Raw genomic sequence first — 23,339 nt, 5'->3', positions numbered from 1 at the left:
CTTTGAAGTTATTATTTTCTTTATACAAAAATGGACAAAGTATCCAAAAGTGCAAGAAACCGATCATGACCAAAAACAAGAAATTTTCTGATTTTTTTCCGCGCATATCCCCTTAACAGTGTGTTTAAGAAAGAACAATATTTACCCCCAAAATCCTATTTTACAGATCTATACATAATGCAGATTCTCCCCAATAACAAATCAAAAAAACAAAAAAAAAACAAACAAAAAATTGAGTTATCAAACGTCACTATTCAGTCAAAGTTAAGCCATTGTTCTAAAACTATAAAATTAATGTGGTTAATCTACCTATGAATAAATCAATATATTAATTAACGTCTTTAAATAAATTTGTGATTAACAGTCTGTCTGCAATCAAAAATTGTTCTCTACCTACATACTATTTTACAGCCCCCCATATAGAGCAATTTCCTTACAGTACCAAATCAGACAAACAAACAAATATTCAAACATGTAAACAAACTTTAGTTTTATTAGTATATAGATTAGATACTTTTACTAATATTTAGGAAGAAACCCACGCTTTTCTTTATGGTTATTGAAATAGTAGTCAATAATTTATTTTCTCTTTTTTAGTGCATTATTAAACAAAAGCTTGTTATTAAAATGTTTTTTATTACAAGCTTTTATTTAACTCACTTCCTCGTCAGTCGTCAGTCTGTCCAGATCGAAACGCCCGAGCAAAATTGCGGGCACTTCTACCTGACAGATACGGTTCGTAGTTGGTACGTGGTTCAAGACATAGAAATGATTTTTAATCGATTTTTAATTATGCCTATTTAAACTTTTAAAAATAGAATACCGTAGAAAAAAAAATTGCGCACCAAGTTAAACAGCAAACAGTGCGGATAATCCTAATATATAAAAGCCCATGTGCGCACTTCTGTCTCTCTCTCTCACTCTCTCTCTCTCTTTTTCCGCAAAAATTTTCACAGGCTATATCAGTGTCTTTAGCGATATATGGAGAACTTAAAGATACGGACTTTTCTTAAAAATATTATGTAAGATGTTTTAAATGTATAAACTAAATTTTATTTAAAGAAGAAAAATAAAAATAAAGGCATATTCGAATGTAGAAAAACATTTTTAATTATGCAACCAAAAAAGTATTTATAGTTGTGACAAGAACGCAATAAACAATGACGTCACATACCACATGTTTACACTAGGGAAAGAACACAACACTAACGGCGTCATCTTCCGATTTTAGAATATAAAGAAATGAGCTATTTCTTTCAAATTTGATTTAGTTCTAGATCTAGATTCTATAAATCTAAGTATCAAGACCTACGCTACGAAATGTATACAATTTTCTAGGTCACACTAATACAAATTACTTGAAAGAACAAACATAATGACCATTGAATAGCCATATTTTAAACTCTTAATCAGTTTGTGCATTTAATATGGTGTTCTGTTGACAAATAAGGTATATAACTTGGTTTTAATTTTTCTAATAAGATTTGTGTTATTTTACATGTATTGAATTTTTAGTTATTTAGTTATTTCTTTGTTTTGTCCCTAATATTGTTCAACGTGTAGTAAAGCACATTTCGTTTTGACCAACAACTATTTTATACAATATTTTTCTAAACATGTATAACATTAAAATATACATGACTATAATTCACGTGTAACGGATGCCGACGGCTAGTAATATAATAATGCGGAACATTATTAGCCGACTTTATAAATTCATATGCGTTTTTTTTGAGAAATCGAAAATAGTGTTAAGTCCTACTTCCTTTTATTAGAAACAGTATTCATGCTACAGCCTTTAAAAAATCGAAAGTACAATAAGTTTCAATTTCTTTTACCGGAAATCGTTGAAAAGTTGATATAGAACTACAAATTTGAAATAATACTTATATATAAAACAAGAGCTAATGCAAACACAATCACAAACACCTACACAAACAAAAACTCAAACATAAAGAATTTTTTAGTTCGTTAATGTTATTCATTCACAAAAATAGTGATTTCAAGAAATCATAGAATTTAAAAAAAACCTGTAAAACTCTAATCAGGAAGTGATAAAGATAATCTTATTTAAGGGCAGGTTAAATTCCCAAATTGAAATTTAGGTGCTAGGACTTTTTGAGTGATAAGGAAGTTGTAACTAACATAGTATATGAAAAAAATGCAAAAAAATCACTAAAAAGTTATAGTTTTGTGAAAATATTTTCTAAAAAGTGTCATTTTTAGGGTAAAATAGCTTAAAATTAGCTCTCATTGAAATCACAATAACACAGCTTCTGTTTGTCAGAATAACACAAATCTTTAACATAGTGTAATAAACGCAATTACAAAAAAGTTGAACTAAAACAATTAGAAAATATTAAAAAAAGGATTTTAGCCAGATTTTTAAAATGTAAGACCTAAAAATTTCCAAAAAGTAGGGAGTAGACTTAGCTTTTTATTTATAAAATGAGAAGTTTCCAAGATATAGAAATTCTTTTAGTTCAACTTTACAAGCAGTGTTTAGTAACCATGTGTTCAAAATTTAAGCTAAATATCTCAAGTAGTTTTTGAGTTATAGTGATTTAACTGGCACAATTTTGTTGAAAAGTAACATTTTGAGAAAAACGCTAAATAGTGAAAAATATACTAAATTTGAAAAAAAAACAAGAAAAAGCAAAAACTATACCAAATAAGTCATTTTTAAATCCTCCGAGTTACATAAATTGCATCTGGAGCCTCTTACTCAGCAATAAGAACATCTATTTTAGTTAGTTTTTAATTTTTATGTTGCTAAATGTTGCTTAATATAGGCGAATTACGTCATTAGTCTCATTAATTAAAAAATTATAAAAAATACTAGCAATACGAAATTTTGCAAAATGATTATACAAATATGTTCAGAATTGAATGCAGTTTCAGAAATAATAGATTTTAAAAAATCAACATTTCTGACTTAAATATGTATTTTTTTTTGGGGGGGGGGGGTTAACCTGCCCTTAATAAGCACGACTCTCAACACTACATCAGCACAACACCCAACACTACATCAGCACAACACCCAACATTACATCAGCACAACACCCAACACTACATCAGCACAACACCCAACCAACACTACATCAGCACAACTACCAACACTACATCAGCACAACACCCAACACTACATCAGCACAACACCCAACACTACATCAGCACAACACCCAACACTACATCAGCACAACTACCAACACTACATCAGCACAACACCCAACACTACATCAGCACAACTACCAACACTACATCAGCATAACACCCAACACTACATCAGCACAACACCTAACCAACACTACATCAGCACAACACCCAACACTACATCAGCACAACACCCAACACTACATCAGCACAACACCCAACCAACACTACATCAGCACAACTCCCAACACTACATCAGCACAACTACCAACACTACATCAGCACAACTACCAACCAACACTACATCAGCACAACTCCCAACACTACATCAGCACAACACCCAACACTACATCAACACAACACCCAACACTACATCAGCACAACACCCAACACTACATCAGCACAACTCCCAACACTACATCAACACAACACCCAACACTACATCAGCACAACTCCCAACACTACATAGGCACAACTCCCAACACTACATCAGCACAACTCCCAACCAACACTACATCAACACAACACCCAACACTACATCAGCACAACACCCAACACTACATCAGCACAACTCTCAACACTACATCAGCACAACTCACAACACTACATCAGCACAACACCCAACACTACATCAGCACAACACCCAACACTACATCAGCACAACTCCCAACACTACATCAGCACAACACCCAACACTACATCAGCACAACTCCCAACCAACACTACATCAGCACAACACCCAACACTACATCAGCACAACTCTCAACACTACATCAGCACAACACCCAACACTACATCAACACAACACCCAACACTACATCAGCACAACTACCAACACTACATCAGCATAACACCCAACACTACATCAGCACAACACCCAACCAACACTACATCAGCACAACACCCAACACTACATCAGCACAACTCTCAACACTACATCAGCACAACACCCAACACTACATCAACACAACACCCAACACTACATCAGCACAACTACCAACACTACATCAGCATAACACCCAACACTACATCAGCACAACACCCAACCAACACTACATCAGCACAACACCCAACACTACATCAGCACAACACGCAACACTACATCAGCACAACACCCAACCAACACCACAGCAGCACAACTCCCAAGACTACATCAGCACAACTCTCAACACTACATCAGCACAACACCCAACACTACATCAACACAACACCCAACACTACATCAGCACAACACCCAACCAACACTACATCAGCACAACACCCAACCAACACCACAGCAGCACAACTCCCAAGACTACATCAGCACACACAAAAAAAAAACAACTGACGCGACTGATGCAAGATTTAAAATTTTATTTCTCTTGAATACGTGGAGCCTAGGAGTTAATAGACTTTATTGAGGGGGGGAATTGAAAAGATAAATAACCGGCTAAAACATGGCGCAAGGTCTGCTCCTTCTTTCATCCGTTAGGGGAGGTTACAATGGTAGTGACATGGTTCTTTAGAAGAAAAAAACAAGCTATTTGTGGTCTCCCCTGGTACAGTGAACTTTGAGTTCAGTCCCTTTGGCTTGCTCTGCAGTCCTAAGAACATTAAGTCCGGCTTTTCACGTCGACTGAGTTTAGCGGGACAACTTTTCGTGCTGGCCGTCCATACACGATCCTTTTTGTGGCCGTCCAGACACGATTCGTTTTTATTACAATAATACAAGCTTTTATTTAACTCACTTCCTCGACAGTCTGTCTAGTTCAAAACGCTGGAGCGAAATTGCAGGCACTTCTATTGACAGATACGGTTCGTAATTGGTACGTGGGTCAAGACATGAAGACGATGTATCGTGACATTAAATTTGACTTAATTGGATGCCTAATTAATTTTGCATGAATTAATTAAAATTTTGACCAAACTAGTAGGAATTTCTATCCAACTACTCCACACGCGTCATCACGTTCAATAGCGCGTCATCACGTTCAATATGCGCGCAATGGTTTATAGCAGGGGTCGGCAACATTTTGAAGCAGAAGAGCCAAAAGCTACAATTTTCAAAATTTCTCTGGTTTTAAAGAGCCACTAACAACTAACATTTTTTTTATTTCAAATATTTTTATTTTTTATTAAGATTATTAGTATTTGCGCAAGGAGTTGGAGAGCCGCATCTTGATATCAAAAGAGCCGCATGCGGCTCGCGAGCCGCAGGTTGCCGACCCCTGGTTTATAGTCATGAAACTCTAGTGTAAATAAAATATGTAAAGAACTAAAAACTTTTTTTCATAACAAACGTTTTAATAACAAGCTTTTATTTTACTAATGCACTAAAAAGTAGAAAATAAATTATAGATTTTTATTTAAATAACTATAGAGAAAAACGCAAGTCTCTTCCATAACATTAGTAAAGGTATCCAATAGATACTAAAGTGACCCACGCTTTTCTTTATAGTTATTTAAATAGTAGTCTATATTTTATTTTCTACTTTTTAGTGCATTAGTACATAAAAACTCACTTTCCCGTCAGTCTGTCTAGATCGAAACGGCTGAGCAAAATTGCAGGCACGTCTAACTGACAGATACAGTTCGTAATTGGTACGTGGGTAAAGACATGAAGACAATGCATCGTGACATTCAATTTAACTTAATTGGTCGCCTGTTTAATTTTTTATGAATTAATTAAAATTTTGAACAAATTAGTAGGCAGTTATATCCACACGGGTCATAACGGCAAAAGTGCGTCATCACATTCAATAGCTGCGCAATGGTTTTTAGTCATGAAACTCTATTGTAAATAAAAACATGTAAAGTATTAAAAGTTAAAAAAAAAAACAACGTTTTACTAACAAGCGTTTATGTAATAATGCACTAAAAAGTAGAAAATAAAAAATTCATAAAAAATTGTTTTTATAACAAGCTTTCATGTAATAATGCACTAAAAAGTAGAAAATAAATTATACACTACTATTTCAATTAATATAAAGAAAAACGTGGGTCTCTTCCTAAATATTAGAAACTACTATTTCAATTAATATAAAGAAAAACGTGGGTCTCTTCCTAAATATTAGAAACTACTATTTAAATTACTATAAAGAAAAGCGTGGGTCTCTTCCTAAATATTAGTGAAGGTATCCAATAGATACTAAAGTGACCAGTGTTTCTTCCAGACTTTTTTCTTCGGGGGGGGGGGGGGGGCACTTGAAATCTTCGGGGGGGGGGCGGTAAACTTTCTTCGGGGGGGGGGCGGACACTGTTTAAAGTATATATTTTCTATATAAATTATGTAAATTTCATTTCGTTCGGGGGGGGGGGGGGGCGGTAAAATATTTTCGGGGGGGGGCTTCGCCCCCCCCCCCGAAGAGATGCCTGGAAGAAACTCTGAAAGTGACCCACGCTTTTCTTTATAGTAATTTAAATAGTAGTGTGTACTTTATTTTCTACTTTTTAGTGCATTATTACATAAAAGCTTGTTATTAAAAAGTTATTTTATGAACTTTTTTTTATTGTGGCCGTCCAGACGCTGCTAGAGGCTTTTGTGGCCGTCCATACACGATCTAGTGGGTTTTTAGCCGTCTAGACTCGCAATTATCTAGAGTGTAGTTGATTATGTTTTTCTTGCGTGTGGTTGATGATGTGTTGTTGAACATCGAGTTTGACCACAAAACTGACCAAGTCTACGTGTCTAAACCGATTAGTCAAGGCTACTGAGATTAGTTAGGGCTACTGAGATTAGCTAGGGCTACTGAGATTAGTTAGGGCTACTGAGATTAGCTAGGGCTACTGAGATTAGTTAGGGCTACTGAGATTAGTTAGGGCTACTGAGATTAGCTAGGGCTACTGAGGTTAGCTAGGGCTACTGAGATTAGCTAGGGCTACTGAGATTAGTTAGGGCTACTGAGATTAGCTAGGGCTACTGAGATTAGCTAGGGCTACTGAGATTAGCTAGGGCTACTGAGATTAGTTTGGGGTACTGAGATTAGCTAGGGCTACTGAGATTAGCTAGGGCTACTGAGATTAGTTAAGGCTACTGAGATTAGCTAGGGCTACTGAGATTAGCTAGGGCTACTGAGATTAGCTAGGGCTACTGAGATTAGCTAGGGCTACTGATATTAGCTAGGGCTACTAAGATTAGCTAGGGCTACTGAGATTAGCTAGGGCTACTGAGATTAGCTAGGGCTACTGAGATTCGTAGGGCTACTGAGATTAGCTAGGGCTACTGAGATTAGCTAGGGCTACTGAGATTAGTTAGGGCTACTGAGATTAGCTAGGGCTACTGAGGTTAGCTAGGGCTACTGAGATTAGCTAGGGCTACTGAGATTAGCTAGGGCTACTGAGATTAGCTAGGGCTACTGAGATTAGCTAGGGCTACTGAGATTAGCTAGGGCTACTGAGATTAGCTAGGGCTACTGAGATTAGCTAGGGCTACTGAGATTCGTAGGGCTACTGAGATTAGCTAGGGCTACTGAGATTAGCTAGGGCTTCTACGTTCATTTGAAAAACATCAATGCTGGTAAATATGAGCAGTTTTTTGTTTTATGAACTAGTCAAGCCTTTGCTTGTGTAATGTTTTATGAACTAGTCAAGCCTTTGCTTGTGTAATGTTTTATGAACTAGTCAAGCCTTTGCTTGTGTAATGTTTTATGAACTAGTCAAGCCTTTGCTTGTGTAATGTTTTATGAACTAGTCAAGCCTTTGCTTGTGTAATGTTTTATGAACTAGTCAAGCCTTTGCTTGTGTAATGTTTTATGAACTAGTCATGCCTTTGCTTGTGTAATGTTTTATGAACTAGTCATGCCTTTGCTTGTGTAATGTTTTATGAACTAGTCAAGCCTTTGCTTGTGTAATGTTTTATGAACTAGTCAAGCCTTTGCTTGTGTAATGTTTTATGAACTAGTCAAGCCTTTGCTTGTATAATGTTTTATCGCGGTTGTTGGTAAGGGAACCTTTTGACTTGAAAATAATTTACTCGGTGTATTTCATAGACAGAGGCGTAGCGAGGGGCGGGGGGGGGGGGGGGGGAAGTACCGCACCTGGTGACACCATTTAGGAGGGGTGACACTAAGGCATAAAATAGCAAAATATATAGAGAAAAATGATAATTCCACTTAATTAAGTGATTAATTCGAGTGTTAAATAGTCTTTTAAGAGGTGCAAATCAAAGTTTAAGGGGATTGGTGCATATCGAAAGTTTGAGGAGGGGGGTGGGTGCAAATCGAAAATTGAAAGTTTGTCCCAGGGATGGGTCGCTACGCCTCTGGGGGTTGACACTATTAAGTGCCGCACCGGGTAACACCCGACCTCGCTTCGCCACTGTTCATAGCTATCGGCACATTTCGTGTAACCGCATCAGTCAGAGTGTAAGATCTGACAGGGAGGTGTCTAATGTAATCCCTAGGCTTATCTTAAACTATTGGGTCAGAGCAGGTCTGGCTAAGCCCAGACTGGTAAAATCCTAACCAAAGTCTTGAGTAGTCTAAAATAAATAAACAGTTTGACAATTTATACAATTTATTATACTAAAAATGGAACCAAATAAACAAAAAAAAACACTACACAATTGCAATATATATATATATATATATATATATATATATATATATATATATATATATATATATATATATATATATATATAAATAAAAAGAAATACTGAGTGTGACAAAATACCGAATCGGATTAGAAAGAAACCTGAACAGATAACAGGTAAGTAAAATAACAATTGAATATTCTAATGTCATCCAAAACAAAGCTTCCCTGAAAATTTCAGCGCGCTAGCTAACTGGGAAGTGCCAGAAATTTCGATCGCAAGATTTGATTGGAAAGACAAACAAACAGAGACGAAAGCAAGTTAAAGAAAACGTGGGAAAAATCAGATATAAGATGTAATTTAAGGAAAATTTAAAACAATTTGAACCTCCAACCGAGGGGTGACACGACCAAACCTTAACAATCAGAAGTAGTTCACACCGAACAAACTTGAGAATACCAGGCACTGAACACATTCAAATTCTAGCTCAAGGGACATGACATAATCCAGACCATCATACCACCACGAGGCCTGGAACTACAACCATTGCGACATCTCGAACAAAGACTAAGTAATAAATTCCTTAGTGTCTTTCATAGACAAATGAGCAAATTCTATTTTTTAAAAAGTAAAACAGAACAAATCACCATAAAAATATCTACATTACCAAAACCACACAAATACAACACAGATACTAAAACATTTCACAAACGCCTCGACATTCCCACTGAATGTTCCTCCCTGTGGCACATACCAAGTTCACGAACAAAGTAAATAAACCGGGAGTGATCTCCCCTAAACTTTCTCGAATATTCTTATATAAAACAACAGGGGATGGGAACTCGGGCTATAGACATGATTTTTTAATCCATTTTAAATACTTAAAGTTTTTTTAAAAAATCATAAAAAACGTTTTAATAACAAGCTTTTATGTAATAATGCACTAAAAAGTAGAAAATAAATTATACACTACTATTTAAATAACTATAAAGAAAAGCGTGGGTTACTTTAGTACTTTAGTACCTATTGGATACCTTTACTAATCTTGAGAAGAGACCCACGCTTTTCTTTATAGTAATTTAAATAGTAGTGTATAATTTATTTTCTACTTTTTAGTGCATCATTACATAAAAGCTTGTTATTTTTATGAATTTTTTTTCAGTACTTTACATGTTTTATTTATAATAGTGTTACATGACTAAAAACCATTGCTAGTCTATTGAACGTGATGGCGCAGCTATTAAACCTGATGGCGCAGTTATTGAGCTTGATGACGCGTGTGGTGTGGTTGGATAGACATGCCTACTAATTCGGTCCAAATTTTAATTAATTCATAAAAAATTAATTAGGCATCCAATTAAGTCAAATTTATTTTCAGATTGCATTGTGTTCATGTCTTGACCCACGTGTCAAATGTGAATCGTATCGGTCAAGTAGAAGTGTCCGAATTTTCACTCCTGCGTTTCGATCTAGACTGACGACAGACAGACTGTCGACTGACGACTGACGACAGAGGAAGTGAGTTAAATAAAAGCTTGTAAAAATAGAATAAAATCTTGTAGACAAAAGAATTGCACACCAAGTGAACGCCAAATAAAAAGTGCATAATAGTGCGCAATATTACTAGTACTTTAAAAATTTACATTAGTTTTTTGAGAAATCGGAAGTAGCGTAAATTACTACTTCCGGTCAACGGAAATCACTCAAAATTTAACAGAAGGTAGAAAATTAGATCTTTTACTTGCCTGTGAAATTTCATTTATCTATCTGAAATATTACTCAAGTTATAGGCTTTTGAAAAATTCAAAGTAGAAAAAATACCGTTTCCGGTTATCGGAAATCGCACAAAAGTTGTTACAGATCTACGATTTTGATAAAATACTTATATATGAAATTTCATCAACCTAGCTGTAATGGTACTCAAGTTATCGTGTTTACACACGGACAGACAGACAGACAGACACGCAGACACACAGATATACGGACAGAATTGCAAAGCCCAGTTTTTCAGACTGGATTACGCATAAAGCCTCTTAATTTTGATAAATCTGGATTGATAATTTTTGCCCGATTAAAATAAGTCCTCTATACTTCGGATGTGATGAAGGACTGAGGTGTAATACGGTGAAAATTGTTAAAATTTCAAGTGATTTTTGTGCACGATTACAATACTTTCTCTATACTTCGTATATACGAGAAAGTAAAAATATTCAAAATTTTGCACTAAACCAAAGTACACCCACAGACTTCATACTACGCGCAAGAAATAGTCCCTAATTAATACAATGATTAAAAAAAAACGTATAATATTAATAATAACAAAAATATAAACAGACAGTACACCAGTAAACAAAGTTAAAACAAAATAATGCCCGCGCAATAATGGCGGGCTACTTTATTAAGAACAACAACAATCCACCACAGGAAACAAAAAGCTACATTTGCTTTTTTTGTAGTAAAATAATAATGAAATAATACTCCAGCCCCCTTCAAAAAAGATAAGGAATTCGAGTTTTTTCTGTATAAGATTATCTCGATGTCACTAGTTGCGTGAGATTGGTTACATCAAGTCGTAAAGTCTAGAGTTCATGCAATAGCTTTACTCTAGCTAACAGATTACTTCATGCATAGTATAAGCTGGTAGTGTCAGTTACGTACATTAGTTTTCTTTTTAAGTAGTGTACAAGAACCTTACTCTCCTTATCAAATGTGTGCAAGAAAATTTAAGGTTTGATCTAACCTGGATAACGTTCTTGTTTGTAAGAGTTTTATTTACAAACCAAATGACTGCAACACTTAATTTTTTAAGACTTTAAAATTTTTCACTTTCTAAAAATTAATTCTGTAAAAAAAGATAATTTTTAACTTTTATGTTTTACTTTTTAAAAGCATTTAAAAACAGAAATTCTAATAAAAACTACTCTCGCGTCTTCTGTTAAATCTTTTTTTTTCTTAATTGACTCAGACTTGTAATTTACGATTAGAGCAAAAAAAAAAAAAAAGTCACGGGAGAAAAAAAAACAAGAAGAAAAAAACAACCAGAAAAAAGCCACAGGAAAAAAGTCACAGAAAAAAGTCACAGGAAAAAGTCACTGGAAATAAAACGGGAGTGATCTCCCCTAAACTTTCTCGAATATTCTTATATAGCACTACGGGGAATGGCAACTCGTGATATAGACAATGTTTTTAATCCATTTTTAATTACTTAAACTTTTTAAAAATAGAGTAGAATCTCGTAGAAAAAAGATTTGCACACCAAGTGAACGCCAAAATTGTAATTAATTCATAAAAAAATAATTAGGCAATTGATTAAGTCAAATTTAAAGTGATGTTGTATTGTCTTCATGTCTTGACCCACGTACCAACTACGAACCGAATCTGTCAGTTGGGTCTGAATTTTCGCTCGGGCGTATCGATCTAGACAGAGGACAGAGACAGTGAGTTAAATAAAGCTTGTAAAAAATATTTAAAAAAACGCTTTAATATTAAGCTTTTATATAATAATGCACTAAAAAGTAGAAAATAAATGATTTTATTTAAATATTTAATAAAACACTACCATATAAATAACTAAAAAGAAAAGCGTAGGTAATTTTATCAATTGGATACCTTTACCAATATTTAGGAAGATACCCACGCTTTTCTTTATAGTTATTTAAATGGTAGTGTATTATTAAATATTTAAAGTAAAAAAATTATTTTCTACTTTTTAGTGCATTATTACATAAAAGATAGTAATTAAAAAGTTTTTTATTAAAAAATTTCGGCACTTTAAATTTTTGAAAATTTAAATCGAGTTGCATGACTAAAAACCATTGCACACCTTATGAACATGATATCGCGCGTATAATAGTGCGGAGTAGTTGGGCAAGACAGCCTACTAATTTGGACAAAATTAATTCATAAAAAAAATAATTAGGCATCCCATTAAGTCAAATTTAAAGTCAAATTGTATTGTCGTTATGTCTTGATCAACGTGCCCATTTTGAATTGTATCAGTCGGTGTCCGGTCAAAAACCCCCTGGACAAAAACCCCCTGGACATAAACCCCCCGACATAAACCCCCTGGACAAAAACCCCCCGCGACATAAACCCCCTGGACAAAAACCCCCCGCGACATAAACCCCCTGGACAAATACCCCCCGCGATATAAACCCCCCCGGGTAATAACCCCCGGACTGAGGTTTATATAAAGAAAAAATAACGATGATGTGAACCAAGAAATTAAAAAAAAATTACATTAAATTAATTTAATTTTTTACGACTAAGAAAATAGTTTCTACCTAAAAAAATGCTTTTCGAAATCAAGGAGTGACCTTAGTTGTATTTGATCAAAGATCGGGCACCGACAACACCTTAGATATAGGTCATCCACATGTGGAAGCCGTGCGGATCAAAGCAACACATTCTTAACAATTCAAAAGATATGAGGGATTCACCGGCGGAAGCTTGGTTCATCTCCACCTTGGCATACAGAACCATGGTATAAATATTAAATCAAATTTATTTCTCGACAAATCGTATATTTTCTGGAATGGAGTTTGTTCAATCCAATAAAGGAAATTTAAAGGTGATTTTTGAAGGCTATGTTTATGTCAAGCAAAAAGATCTGGCGAACGGCGTTGTGTCATTTGAGTGTTCCAAAAGACGCAACAAGGCAGAATGCAAAGCAAAAATAAAGATTCATGGCGAACAGCTTGTTGAACGATGTAATGAACATTCGCATGGACCAGATCCATCTCAACTAGAAGTGTGTAAAGTAGTGCAGCAGATGAAACAACTGGCAGAGGAAACGGAAGCAACACCCCAGCAGATCATCACTCAGTCCATTACTACGATTACTGAAGATGCCAAGGCCAAGCTGCCCTCGATTCCACACATACGGCGTAATATCAGGCGTCAACGTCAAACGCTAAAACACCCACTGTCTGATCCAAGGAATGTTGATGATATAATCATTCCTGAACAATATACAATGACACAAGATGGACAACAATTTCTTCTGTTCGATTCCGGTGCCAAATCAAAAGGAAGGATGTTTTTGTTTGGAACCAAGGACAACCTTAGGTTATTGGAGGTTAATCAGCACTGGTTTATGGATGGTACATTCAAAACAGCTCCTGCATTGTTTTCACAACTGTACACAGTCCATGCATTGGTCAATGGACGCACTGTTCCATGTGTTTATGCTTTGCTTCAAAACAAAACACAGGAAACATACACAGCACTCTTACAGCAGCTAACGGTCTTAAACACAAACCTGCAACCAATTTCTATTATGATTGACTTTGAAATGGCTGTGATAAAAAGTGTTGAAAGGGTATTTCCAGAGTGTGAGGTAAAAGGATGTTTCTTCCATCTTAGCCAAAATATATACAGAAAAATTCAGGACTCTGGCCTTCAACAACTCTACCAAGTTGATAGTGAATTTGCTCTCAAGCTCAGAATGCTACCTGCGTTGGCCTTTGTTCCCATCGAACACATGAGTTATGCCTTTGAAAAATTATTGGAAATTTTCCCCCAAGAAGCAATGCAGATTGCAGACTACTTTGAGGACTACTATATTGGCAGACCACAACGTCGAGGTCGAAGACAACCTATGTTTCCACTTGACATTTGGAACATGCACACACGTGCAGAAGACCATATGCCAAAAACAAACAACTCAGTTGAAGGCTGGCACAGAAGTTTTCAGTCGCATATGGGATGTTGCCACCCAAATATTTGGAAATTTATTGACTTTATTAAAAAGGAACAATCTCTCCAAGAGGTTTATTGTACACAGATTAATTCAGGTCACTGTTTACCAAAAACAGAAAAAAAAATATATTGATAGCAGCTCTCGAATTTTAACTGTTGTTAAAAATTTTAATGAGTCCACCATTATTGAGTATTTGCGAGGCATCGCTCACAATCTGTCTTTTTAAAGTTATAATAAAAATAAAAGTTTTCTTCCTAATGTTTGTTTTGTATTTTTATATTAATTTTGTTTCTCGTCATCTTTGGTTTTTCCTTATATAAACCTCAATTGGGGGGTTTTTGTCCAGGGGGTTTATATCGCGGGGGGTTTTTGTCCAGGGGGTTTATATCGCGGGGGGTTTTTGTCCAGGGGGTTTATGTCGCAGGGGGTTTTTGTCCAGGGGGCTTATGTCGGGGGGTTTATGTCCAGGGGGTTTATGTCCAGGGGGTTTTTGACCGGGAGCCGTATCTGTCAGTTAGAAGTGCCCTATATTTCGCTCACGCGTTTCGATCTAGACAGACAGTGAAAGCAAATTTTTAAAAGTTTGTAAAAATCATGTCTATATCCCGAGTTGCCATCTCTTTTAGTGTTATATATATATATATATATATATATATATATATATATATATATATATATATATATATATATATATATATATATATATATATAAATATTCGAGAAAGTTCGGGGCAGATCACTCCCGGTTTATTTCCTTTGACATTTTTCTGTTCGCCGTATTTACAGCGTCAGTTTGCGATGTTCGCTTTAATAATATAGTTTTCATCATCAGCTTGTGAGGACAGATATAGACATACAATAGTGATACTTCCTTCTGACTTGCAGGCTTACTCTCATCATCAGCTTGTGAGGACAGATATAGACATACAATAGTGATACTTCCTTCTGACTTGCAGGCTTACTCTCATCATCAGCTTGTGAGGACAGATATAGACATACAATAGTGATACTTCCTTCTGACTTGCAGGCTTACTCTCATCATCAGCTTGTGAGGACAGATATACACATACAATAGTCATACTTCCTTCTGACTTGCAGGCTTACTCTCATCATCAGCTTGTGAGGACAGATATAGACATACAATAGTCATACTTTCTTCTGACTTGCAGGCTTACTCTCATTTATTAATGTGGGTTTACAAACAAAAAAAGACAGGTAAAAGCGCAATTTTTTTTATCGCTGATGACTAGAGATGAAATAAATGTGGGATTAAAAAAAAAAAGAATTTTATTATGAATATTATGGCCAAAAAAATTGTGGTGACCCATGGCCAGAAACAAAAAAAAACAACCGTACAAAAATGTTCGCTATAAAAATGATCTTTCACTCCGTGTATCCTAAATTTTACATGACCCGAAATTGACCCTTGGCGATATGCATACTCTGGCTTTGATCAAACCGCTAGCCCGGGTATGGGAGGGGGTGGGGTGGAAGGCATGGTGGGTATTTATCTCTTCCTAACATTCAGATTGTCATCCTTGAACTACTTAAGACCAAGCACTGTTCTGGCGTTAATTTACTCGACAGTCAATCTGGTGCTAATTTGATTGAGACTGTCTTAATTAAAATTACATTCCCCCTGTTTGTTTTATTAGGTCAGGTATCCCAGACTACGTCTTAGTTTATTTCTTTAAGTCCATGTCAGATTAGATGTTTAAATCAAATATTTTATTCCTAAAAAATGTCGAGAGATAAATAGGCGTTGCTACCAGAGACGTAGCGCCACGTTTCTCTGCCTGGGGCCAACTATCCATTTTGCGCCCCTACCCCATCCATTTATAGTTATTGACGAAAAAGCAAACCCCACTCCCATTTTATGAGTGGCGCTTTTCAAAGTCATGTCTTTTATACATTTGATCATAGTGTTGCACTGTTGATGTATAATCCGTTTAAATCAGTCTGTAACAGGGGCGTAGCGAGGGGGGGGGGGGGGGGGCGGGGGTGCGGATCGCACCGGGTGACACCATTTAGGGGGGTGACACCAAGGCAAAAAATAGCAAAATATACAGAGAAAAACTTGATGGGCGGGGGGGGGGGGGGGGGTGCAAATCGAAAACTTGAGGAGGGGGGTGCAAATCGAAAGTTTGAGGGGGGGGGGTGCAAATCGAAAACTTGAAAGTTTGTCCCCGGGAAGGGTCGCAACGCCACTGGGGGGGTGACACCATTAAGTGCCGCACCGGGTGACACCCGACCTCGCTACGCCACTGGTCTGTAACTCATAGCAGTTTTTTTCTTAAATAGTATTTATGATTTAGTACCAAAAATTCAGAATTAAATCTTTATTCTGTTTTCTTAGTTTAGCCCCCCCCCCCCTCCCATAGGATCGACGCCAGGCCCCCATCACCCCTTAGCTACGACTCTCGTTGCATTTCGTATTCTGTTCTTTGTCTAGTTGTGTTGCTATTTAACCGTTAAAAGACACCAATTCTTACATATTCTGTTCTTTGTCTAGTTGTGTTGCTATTTAACCGTTAAAAGACACCAATTCTTACATATTCTGTTCTTTGTCTAGTTGTGCTGCTATTTAACCGTTAAAAGACACCAATTCTTACATATTCTGTTCTTTGTCTAGTTGTGTTGCTATTTAACCGTTAAAAGACACCAATTCTTACATATTCTGTTCTTTGTCTAGTTGTGCTGCTATTTAACCGTTAAAAGACACCAATTCTTACATATTCTGTTCTTTGTCTAGTTGTGCTGCTATTTAACCGTTAAAAGACACCAATTCTTACATATTCTGTTCTTTGTCTAGTTGTGTTGCTATTTAACCGTTAAAAGACACCAATTCTTACATATTCTGTTCTTTGTCTAGTTGTGTTGCTATTTAACCGTTAAAAGACACCAATTCTTACATATTCTGTTCTTTGTCTAGTTGTGTTGCTATTTAACCGTTAAAAGACACCAATTCTTACATATTCTGTTCTTTGTCTAGTTGTGCTGCTATTTAACCGTTAAAAGACACCAATTCTTACATATTCTGTTCTTTGTCTAGTTGTGCTGCTATTTAACCGTTAAAAGACACCAATTCTTACATATTCTGTTCTTTGTCTAGTTGTGTTGCTATTTAACCGTTAAAAGACACCAATTCTTACATATTCTGTTCTTTGTCTAGTTGTGCTGCTATTTAACCGTTAAAAGACACCAATTCTTACATATTCTGTTCTTTGTCTAGTTGTGCTGCTATTTAACCGTTAAAAGACACCAATTCTTACATATTCTGTTCTTTGTCTAGTTGTGTTGCTATTTAACCGTTAAAAGACACCAATTCTTACATATTCTGTTCTTTGTCTAGTTGTGCTGCTATTTAACCGTTAAAAGACACCAATTCTTACATATTCTGTTCTTTGTCTAGTTGTGCTGCTATTTAACCGTTAAAAGACACCAATTCTTACATATTCTGTTCTTTGTCTAGTTGTGCTGCTATTTAACCGTTAAAAGACACCAATTCTTACATATTCTGTTCTTTGTCTAGTTGTGCTGCTATTTAACCGTTATAAGACACCAATTCTTACATATTCTGTTCTTTGTCTAGTTGTGCTGCTATTTAACCGTTATAAGACACAAATTCATTACATATTCTGTTCTTTGTCTAGTTGTGCCATTTAACCGTTATAAGACACAAATTCATTACATATAATGTTCACTAAATATTGGAAATAAAAATTATCGGATATAAAATACAAAAAAACCCCTCTATACTTCAAGCTTTCATTGAGCTAATTGAACTTGATTCCTCGTTCTTGTACATATTTGTTTCAAACTTGACACATTGGTCAATATCCGATGTCAGGATTTGTCGCTTGAAATTTGAGATCATTAGATGCTAAATTAAATACGTTGTTTTAGTGGGACGTTGTTTGAGTCGGACGTTGTTTTAGTGGGACGTTGTTTTAGTGGGGCGTTGTTTTAGTCGGACGTTGTTTTAGTGGGACGTTGTTTTAGTGGGACGTTGTTTTAGTGGGACGTTGTTTTAGTGGGACGTTGTTTTAGTGGGACGTTGTTTTAGTGGGACGTTGTTTTAGTGGGACGTTGTTTTAGTGGGGCGTTGTTTTAGTGGGACGTTGTTTTAGTGGGACGTTGTTTTAGTGGGACGTTGTTTTAGTGGGACGTTGTTTTAGTGGGACGTTGTTTTAGTGGGACGTTGTTTTAGTGGGACGTTGTTTTAGTGGGACGTTGTTTTAGTGGGACGTTGTTTTAGTGGGACGTTGTTTTAGTGGGACGTTGTTTTAGTGGGACGTTGTTTTAGTGGGACGTTGTTTTAGTGGGACGTTGTTTTAGTCGGACGTTGTTTTAGTGGGACGTTGTTTTAGTCGGACGTTGTTTTAGTGGGGCGTTGTTTTAGTGGGACGTTGTTTTAGTGGGACGTTGTTTTAGTGGGACGTTGTTTTAGTAGGACGTTGTTTTAGTGGGACGTTGTTTTAGTGGGACGTTGTTTTAGTGGGACGTTGTTGTAGTCGGACGTTGTTTTAGTGGGACGTTGTTTTAGTGGGACGTTGTTTTAGTGGGACGTTGTTTTAGTGGGACGTTGTTTTAGTGGGACGTTGTTGTAGTCGGACGTTGTTTTAGTCGGACGTTGTTTTAGTGGGGCGTTGTTTTAGTGGGACGTTGTTTTAGTGGGACGTTGTTTTAGTGGGACGTTGTTTTAGTCGGACGTTGTTTTAGTGGGACGTTGTTTTAGTGGGGCGTTGTTTTAGTGGGACGTTGTTTTTAAAATAAATCCGAGAGAAAAAGTCAGAGTTTGCTGTGTAGAGCTAATGTGGAGCCAGAGATGAAGAGATGGTTCCATGCAGAACGAAGAAAGCCGTAAATTGACAATAGGAGCGTGTCTGCTCCAATAAATCACACGTGCAAAGTTAATTAACATAAATTTAAAGTTTCTGCTGCTGCTATGGCAACGGCCCAACCTATCCGTTAACTCAATGACGTCACATAGAGCCGGAAACAAAGTTTGCTACATTTAGTCATCAGTTTTACAAGTGAATAGACCTACTGTATAAAGTCTTCTGTTTGCTACATTTAGTCATCTGTTTTACTAGTGAACAATGTATAAAGTCTTCTGTTTGCTACATTTAGTCATCTGTTTTACTTGTGAATAGGCCTACTGTATAAAGTCTTCTGTTTGCTATATTTAGTCATCAGTTTTACTAGTGAATAGGCCTAGTGTATAAAGTCTTCTGTTTGCTACATTTAGTCATCTGTTTTACTAATGAACAGGCCTACTGTATAAAGTCTTCTGAAACATTTCTTTCAGTCATCAATGAGTCGGAGGAGCAGTACAGCCGTCGATGGCGAGGCGTCGGCTGAGAAAAGGGCCCCGGGCTGGGGCAAGCGGGGCCAGGAGGTGGACGTGGACGACGATAGCATGGACCAAGATAAGAGGGCGCCAGGCTGGGGCAAGCGTGCCCCCGGATGGGGAAAACGTGCACCCGGATGGGGAAAACGTGCACCCGGATGGGGCAAAAGATCTTCAGAAAGCCAGACTCTGGAAAATGCTTTACAGGACTACCTGTCTAGACAACTCGAGGTAAGGGGGGTCAGAGGTAGAGGGCTCATTCGCTTTTGAAGTTCATTTGGAATATTAGAAAATGTTTCTGATTGTTGTCAGCATTGTTAACATAACTTGTAGCTTGGTGAAAGAAGAATTGGCGAGGTTCTCTGTTGTGTACAGGCAGTACAGGTGAGATAACTGAATGTGAGGTGGTCTGTTGTGTACAGGCAGTACAGGTGAGACCACTGATGGTGATCGAAATAGACGGATCACGAATAGCTAGAAAATCAATGAACACCGTCGTCAGCCTTCATTATGCCATGTGTTATGTGGCATATGCCATTTGGCATGTGTCATGCAGGCTATGTAACAAACCCATCTTTCTTGCCATGAAACAACCACTTGACGCCTGCTTGACTGGGCTCTGTTTTATCCTGGAGTGGCATAACGGACATAGGGAGAAAAAATTTAGAAGAGCATGACGTCACAGAAATCTATTTCCGACCAATTCAACTGATTTTCCTGAACTCCCGTATTTTCGTTTCCGCACTCATTCTTTTAATCTTCACGTTACCTCCCCCCCCCCCCCCATTATTTCACTCTTCTATCTATTCCCCCCCTTCCCATTATTTCACTCTTCTATCCATACGAGAAAAATGGCCCGTTGAGGAAGGATACAACGGGCGCTAGGTTGATAGTGCTGTCTATTTTCTCGGTGCTTTAATTTATACAAAATATAGTCATAGGCATATCCCTAATTCGCCACCCCCCCTCCCCCCATACACACACTCCAAAACATGTCTACCGTCCCATTCAACGAAATATAATTATATACTTTTTCCAGTGTCCGCCCCCTCCCAGAAAATTCTACCCCCGCCCCCGAAAATTTCAAGTACCCCCACCCCTCTCCGAGGAGGAATAAGTCTGAAAGAAACACTGGTCGCATTTGTAGATCATACAAACTAAAGGAAGAATCTGGGCGGGGCTTCGCCCCTACCGGAAGAGATGCTTGAAAAAAAAAAACTACACGCTAAACACTTTTTAGATTAGAAAAAGTTCCTCCCTCCGGGGAGGAAAAAGTCTGAAAGAAACACTGGTGTCGCGCTTAGCCACTACCCGAAGAATTGCATTAAAGAAATTGCAAGAAAACCACTTTTTAGATTAGACACATTAATTAGGCGGTAATTTTATTATAGAGTATCGATGAAGAAATTTCTTTTGAGTTGGGGAGGGGGGGGGGGCTCAGACGTTCTTACGCGGGGGTGAGGCTTCACCCCCCCCCCCCCTACCCGAAAAATTGTATGAAAGAAACTCTTCACGCAAACTACTTAGATTAGACAAAATTTCCTTTTTATTCAATGTTTACTCGAGAATCAATGACGTCATATTACTGTGTGCATTCTCCGGCTTGATATTATTTTCTACTCTATGCTCAATACGACGTCATATTTCGTTTTTCGAATTACTAAGCATGTTTTTAATTTGCTTGTGTTTTCTCTAGAGCGTTCTTGTCAGATACATAGATAGATAGATAGATACATAGACAGACAGCGAAACTATTATATAGAATGTACAAAGCTTTTATTTAACTTGCTTTCACTGTTGACAGTCTGTCTGTCGTGACCGAAATGCCCGAGCGAAAATTCGGCCACTTCTAACTGACGGATTTGGTTCGAAGTTGGTACGTGTGTCAAGACATGAAAACAATGCAATCTGACATTAAATTTGACTTAATCGGACGCCTAATTAATTTTTTTTAATTAATTAAAATTGTGTCCAAACTAGTAGGCTATTCCACTTTATTATACGCGCGTTATCACGTTCATTAGGTGCGCAATGTTTTTTAGTCATGCTACTCTATTGTAAATAAAATAAACCGGGAGTGGTCACCCCTAAACTTTCTCGAATTTATATATATAATTCTCTTCTTGGAGACCCTAGAAAACACCAAGCTGTAAGCGCGCCTCTACCACCCCCACCCCCACATAGTCTGGTGAGCTGTGGTTCACGCTAAATGTTTACAATAGTAGAGCCGGGTTTAGTGAGGCTATTAGGGGCAGATAATCTAGTTTGAAACTATTTTAAACTTAGGGGAGGTAACTAAGAGGAGGCTGCTTTCATGGGGGGGGGGGGGGGGGTGTAGAGGTTGGGGAAAGGAGGGGGGGGGTGTTATCGTCCTTGACGAGCTACTGATAGTGTTTTAAAGCAAAAATTTTCAGTGGCAGCATTGGTACTGTCGAATTCACAAATTATGAATTACTGAAAAGTAGAAAATAAAACAACTAAATAGCGGCGTATAAACGCCGCGGGTCGGCTCGTATTCTAATATAAGTTTATAACACTACTGGGTATGGCAACTCGGGATATAGACAATATTGTTAATCCATTTTTAATGACTTAAATTTTTTAATATAGTATAGAATCTCGTAACAAAAACAATTGCTCACCAAGTGAACGCCAAATAAAATGTGCATAATAGTACAGGATATTATTAGTACTTTATAAATTCACATGCGTTTTTGAGAAATCGAAAATAGCGTAAATTATTACTTCCGGTCGACGGAATTTACTCTAAATTTGATCGAAGGCAGAAAATTAAAACTTTTACTTACACGTGAAATTTTATTTATCTATCTGAAATAGTACTCAAGTTATAGGCTTTCTAAAAATTTAAGGTAGAAAAAGTTCCATTTCCGTTTACCAGAAATAGCTCAGAAATTGAAACGGATCTATGATTTTGATACAATACTTATGTATGAAATTTCGTCAACCTAGCTGTAACGGTACTCAAGTTATCGCGTTTACACAGACACACAGACACACATACAGACATACGGACAAGATTGCAAAACTATGGTAGGAGCCCTAAAACGTCGAGATTTTCCAAAATATCTATTTTTTGCGCGGTTACAAGACTTTCTCTATACTTCGTATATACGAGAAAGTAAAAAATTAAAGTAATGACAAAATAAACAGGGAGTGTTCTCCCCTGAGCTTTCTCGAATATTCTTATATAACACTACTGGAGATGGCAATTCGGGATATAGACATGATTTTCAATGCATTTTTGATTACTTACTTTTTAAAATAGAATAGAATCTCGCAGAAAAAAGTGATAAGTGAACGCCAAACAATCTGTATATAATAGTACAGACTATTATTAGTACTTTATAAATTCATTTTCGTTTTTTAAGAAATGGTAAATAGCGTAAATTATTATTTCCGGTCAACGGAAATTACTCAACATTTGACAGAAGGCGGAATTTTAGATCTTTTATATGTTTCTAAAATTTCTTTTATTTATCTGAAACAGTACTCAAGTTATAGGCTTTTAAAAAACAAAAAGTAGAATAAGTCCCATTTTCGGTTATCGGAAATCGCTGAAAAGTTGAAACGTAACTACAAATTTGATGTTTTACTTATAT

General features: G+C 36.7%; 1 protein-coding gene across 1 annotated transcript in view; it reads left to right on the top strand.

Moving 5' to 3' along the window:
- The window catches only part of LOC131932767 (cerebral peptide 1), a 75,231-nt gene that overhangs the window by 4,498 nt on the left and 47,394 nt on the right, over positions 1-23,339 (top strand). Inside the window, exon 2 of the mRNA XM_059289685.1 lies at positions 19,678-19,950. Within this exon, the coding sequence (XP_059145668.1) occupies positions 19,678-19,950 (273 nt within the window). The remainder of the gene's footprint in view (positions 1-19,677; positions 19,951-23,339) is intronic.

This window comes from Physella acuta, unplaced genomic scaffold, assembly GCF_028476545.2.
Source record: "Physella acuta isolate Inbredline_101_S28 unplaced genomic scaffold, ASM2847654v3 ptg000105l, whole genome shotgun sequence".
NCBI classification, from domain to species: Eukaryota; Metazoa; Mollusca; class Gastropoda; family Physidae; genus Physella; species Physella acuta.
This window is presented reverse-complemented; position numbering and strand designations above follow the sequence as displayed.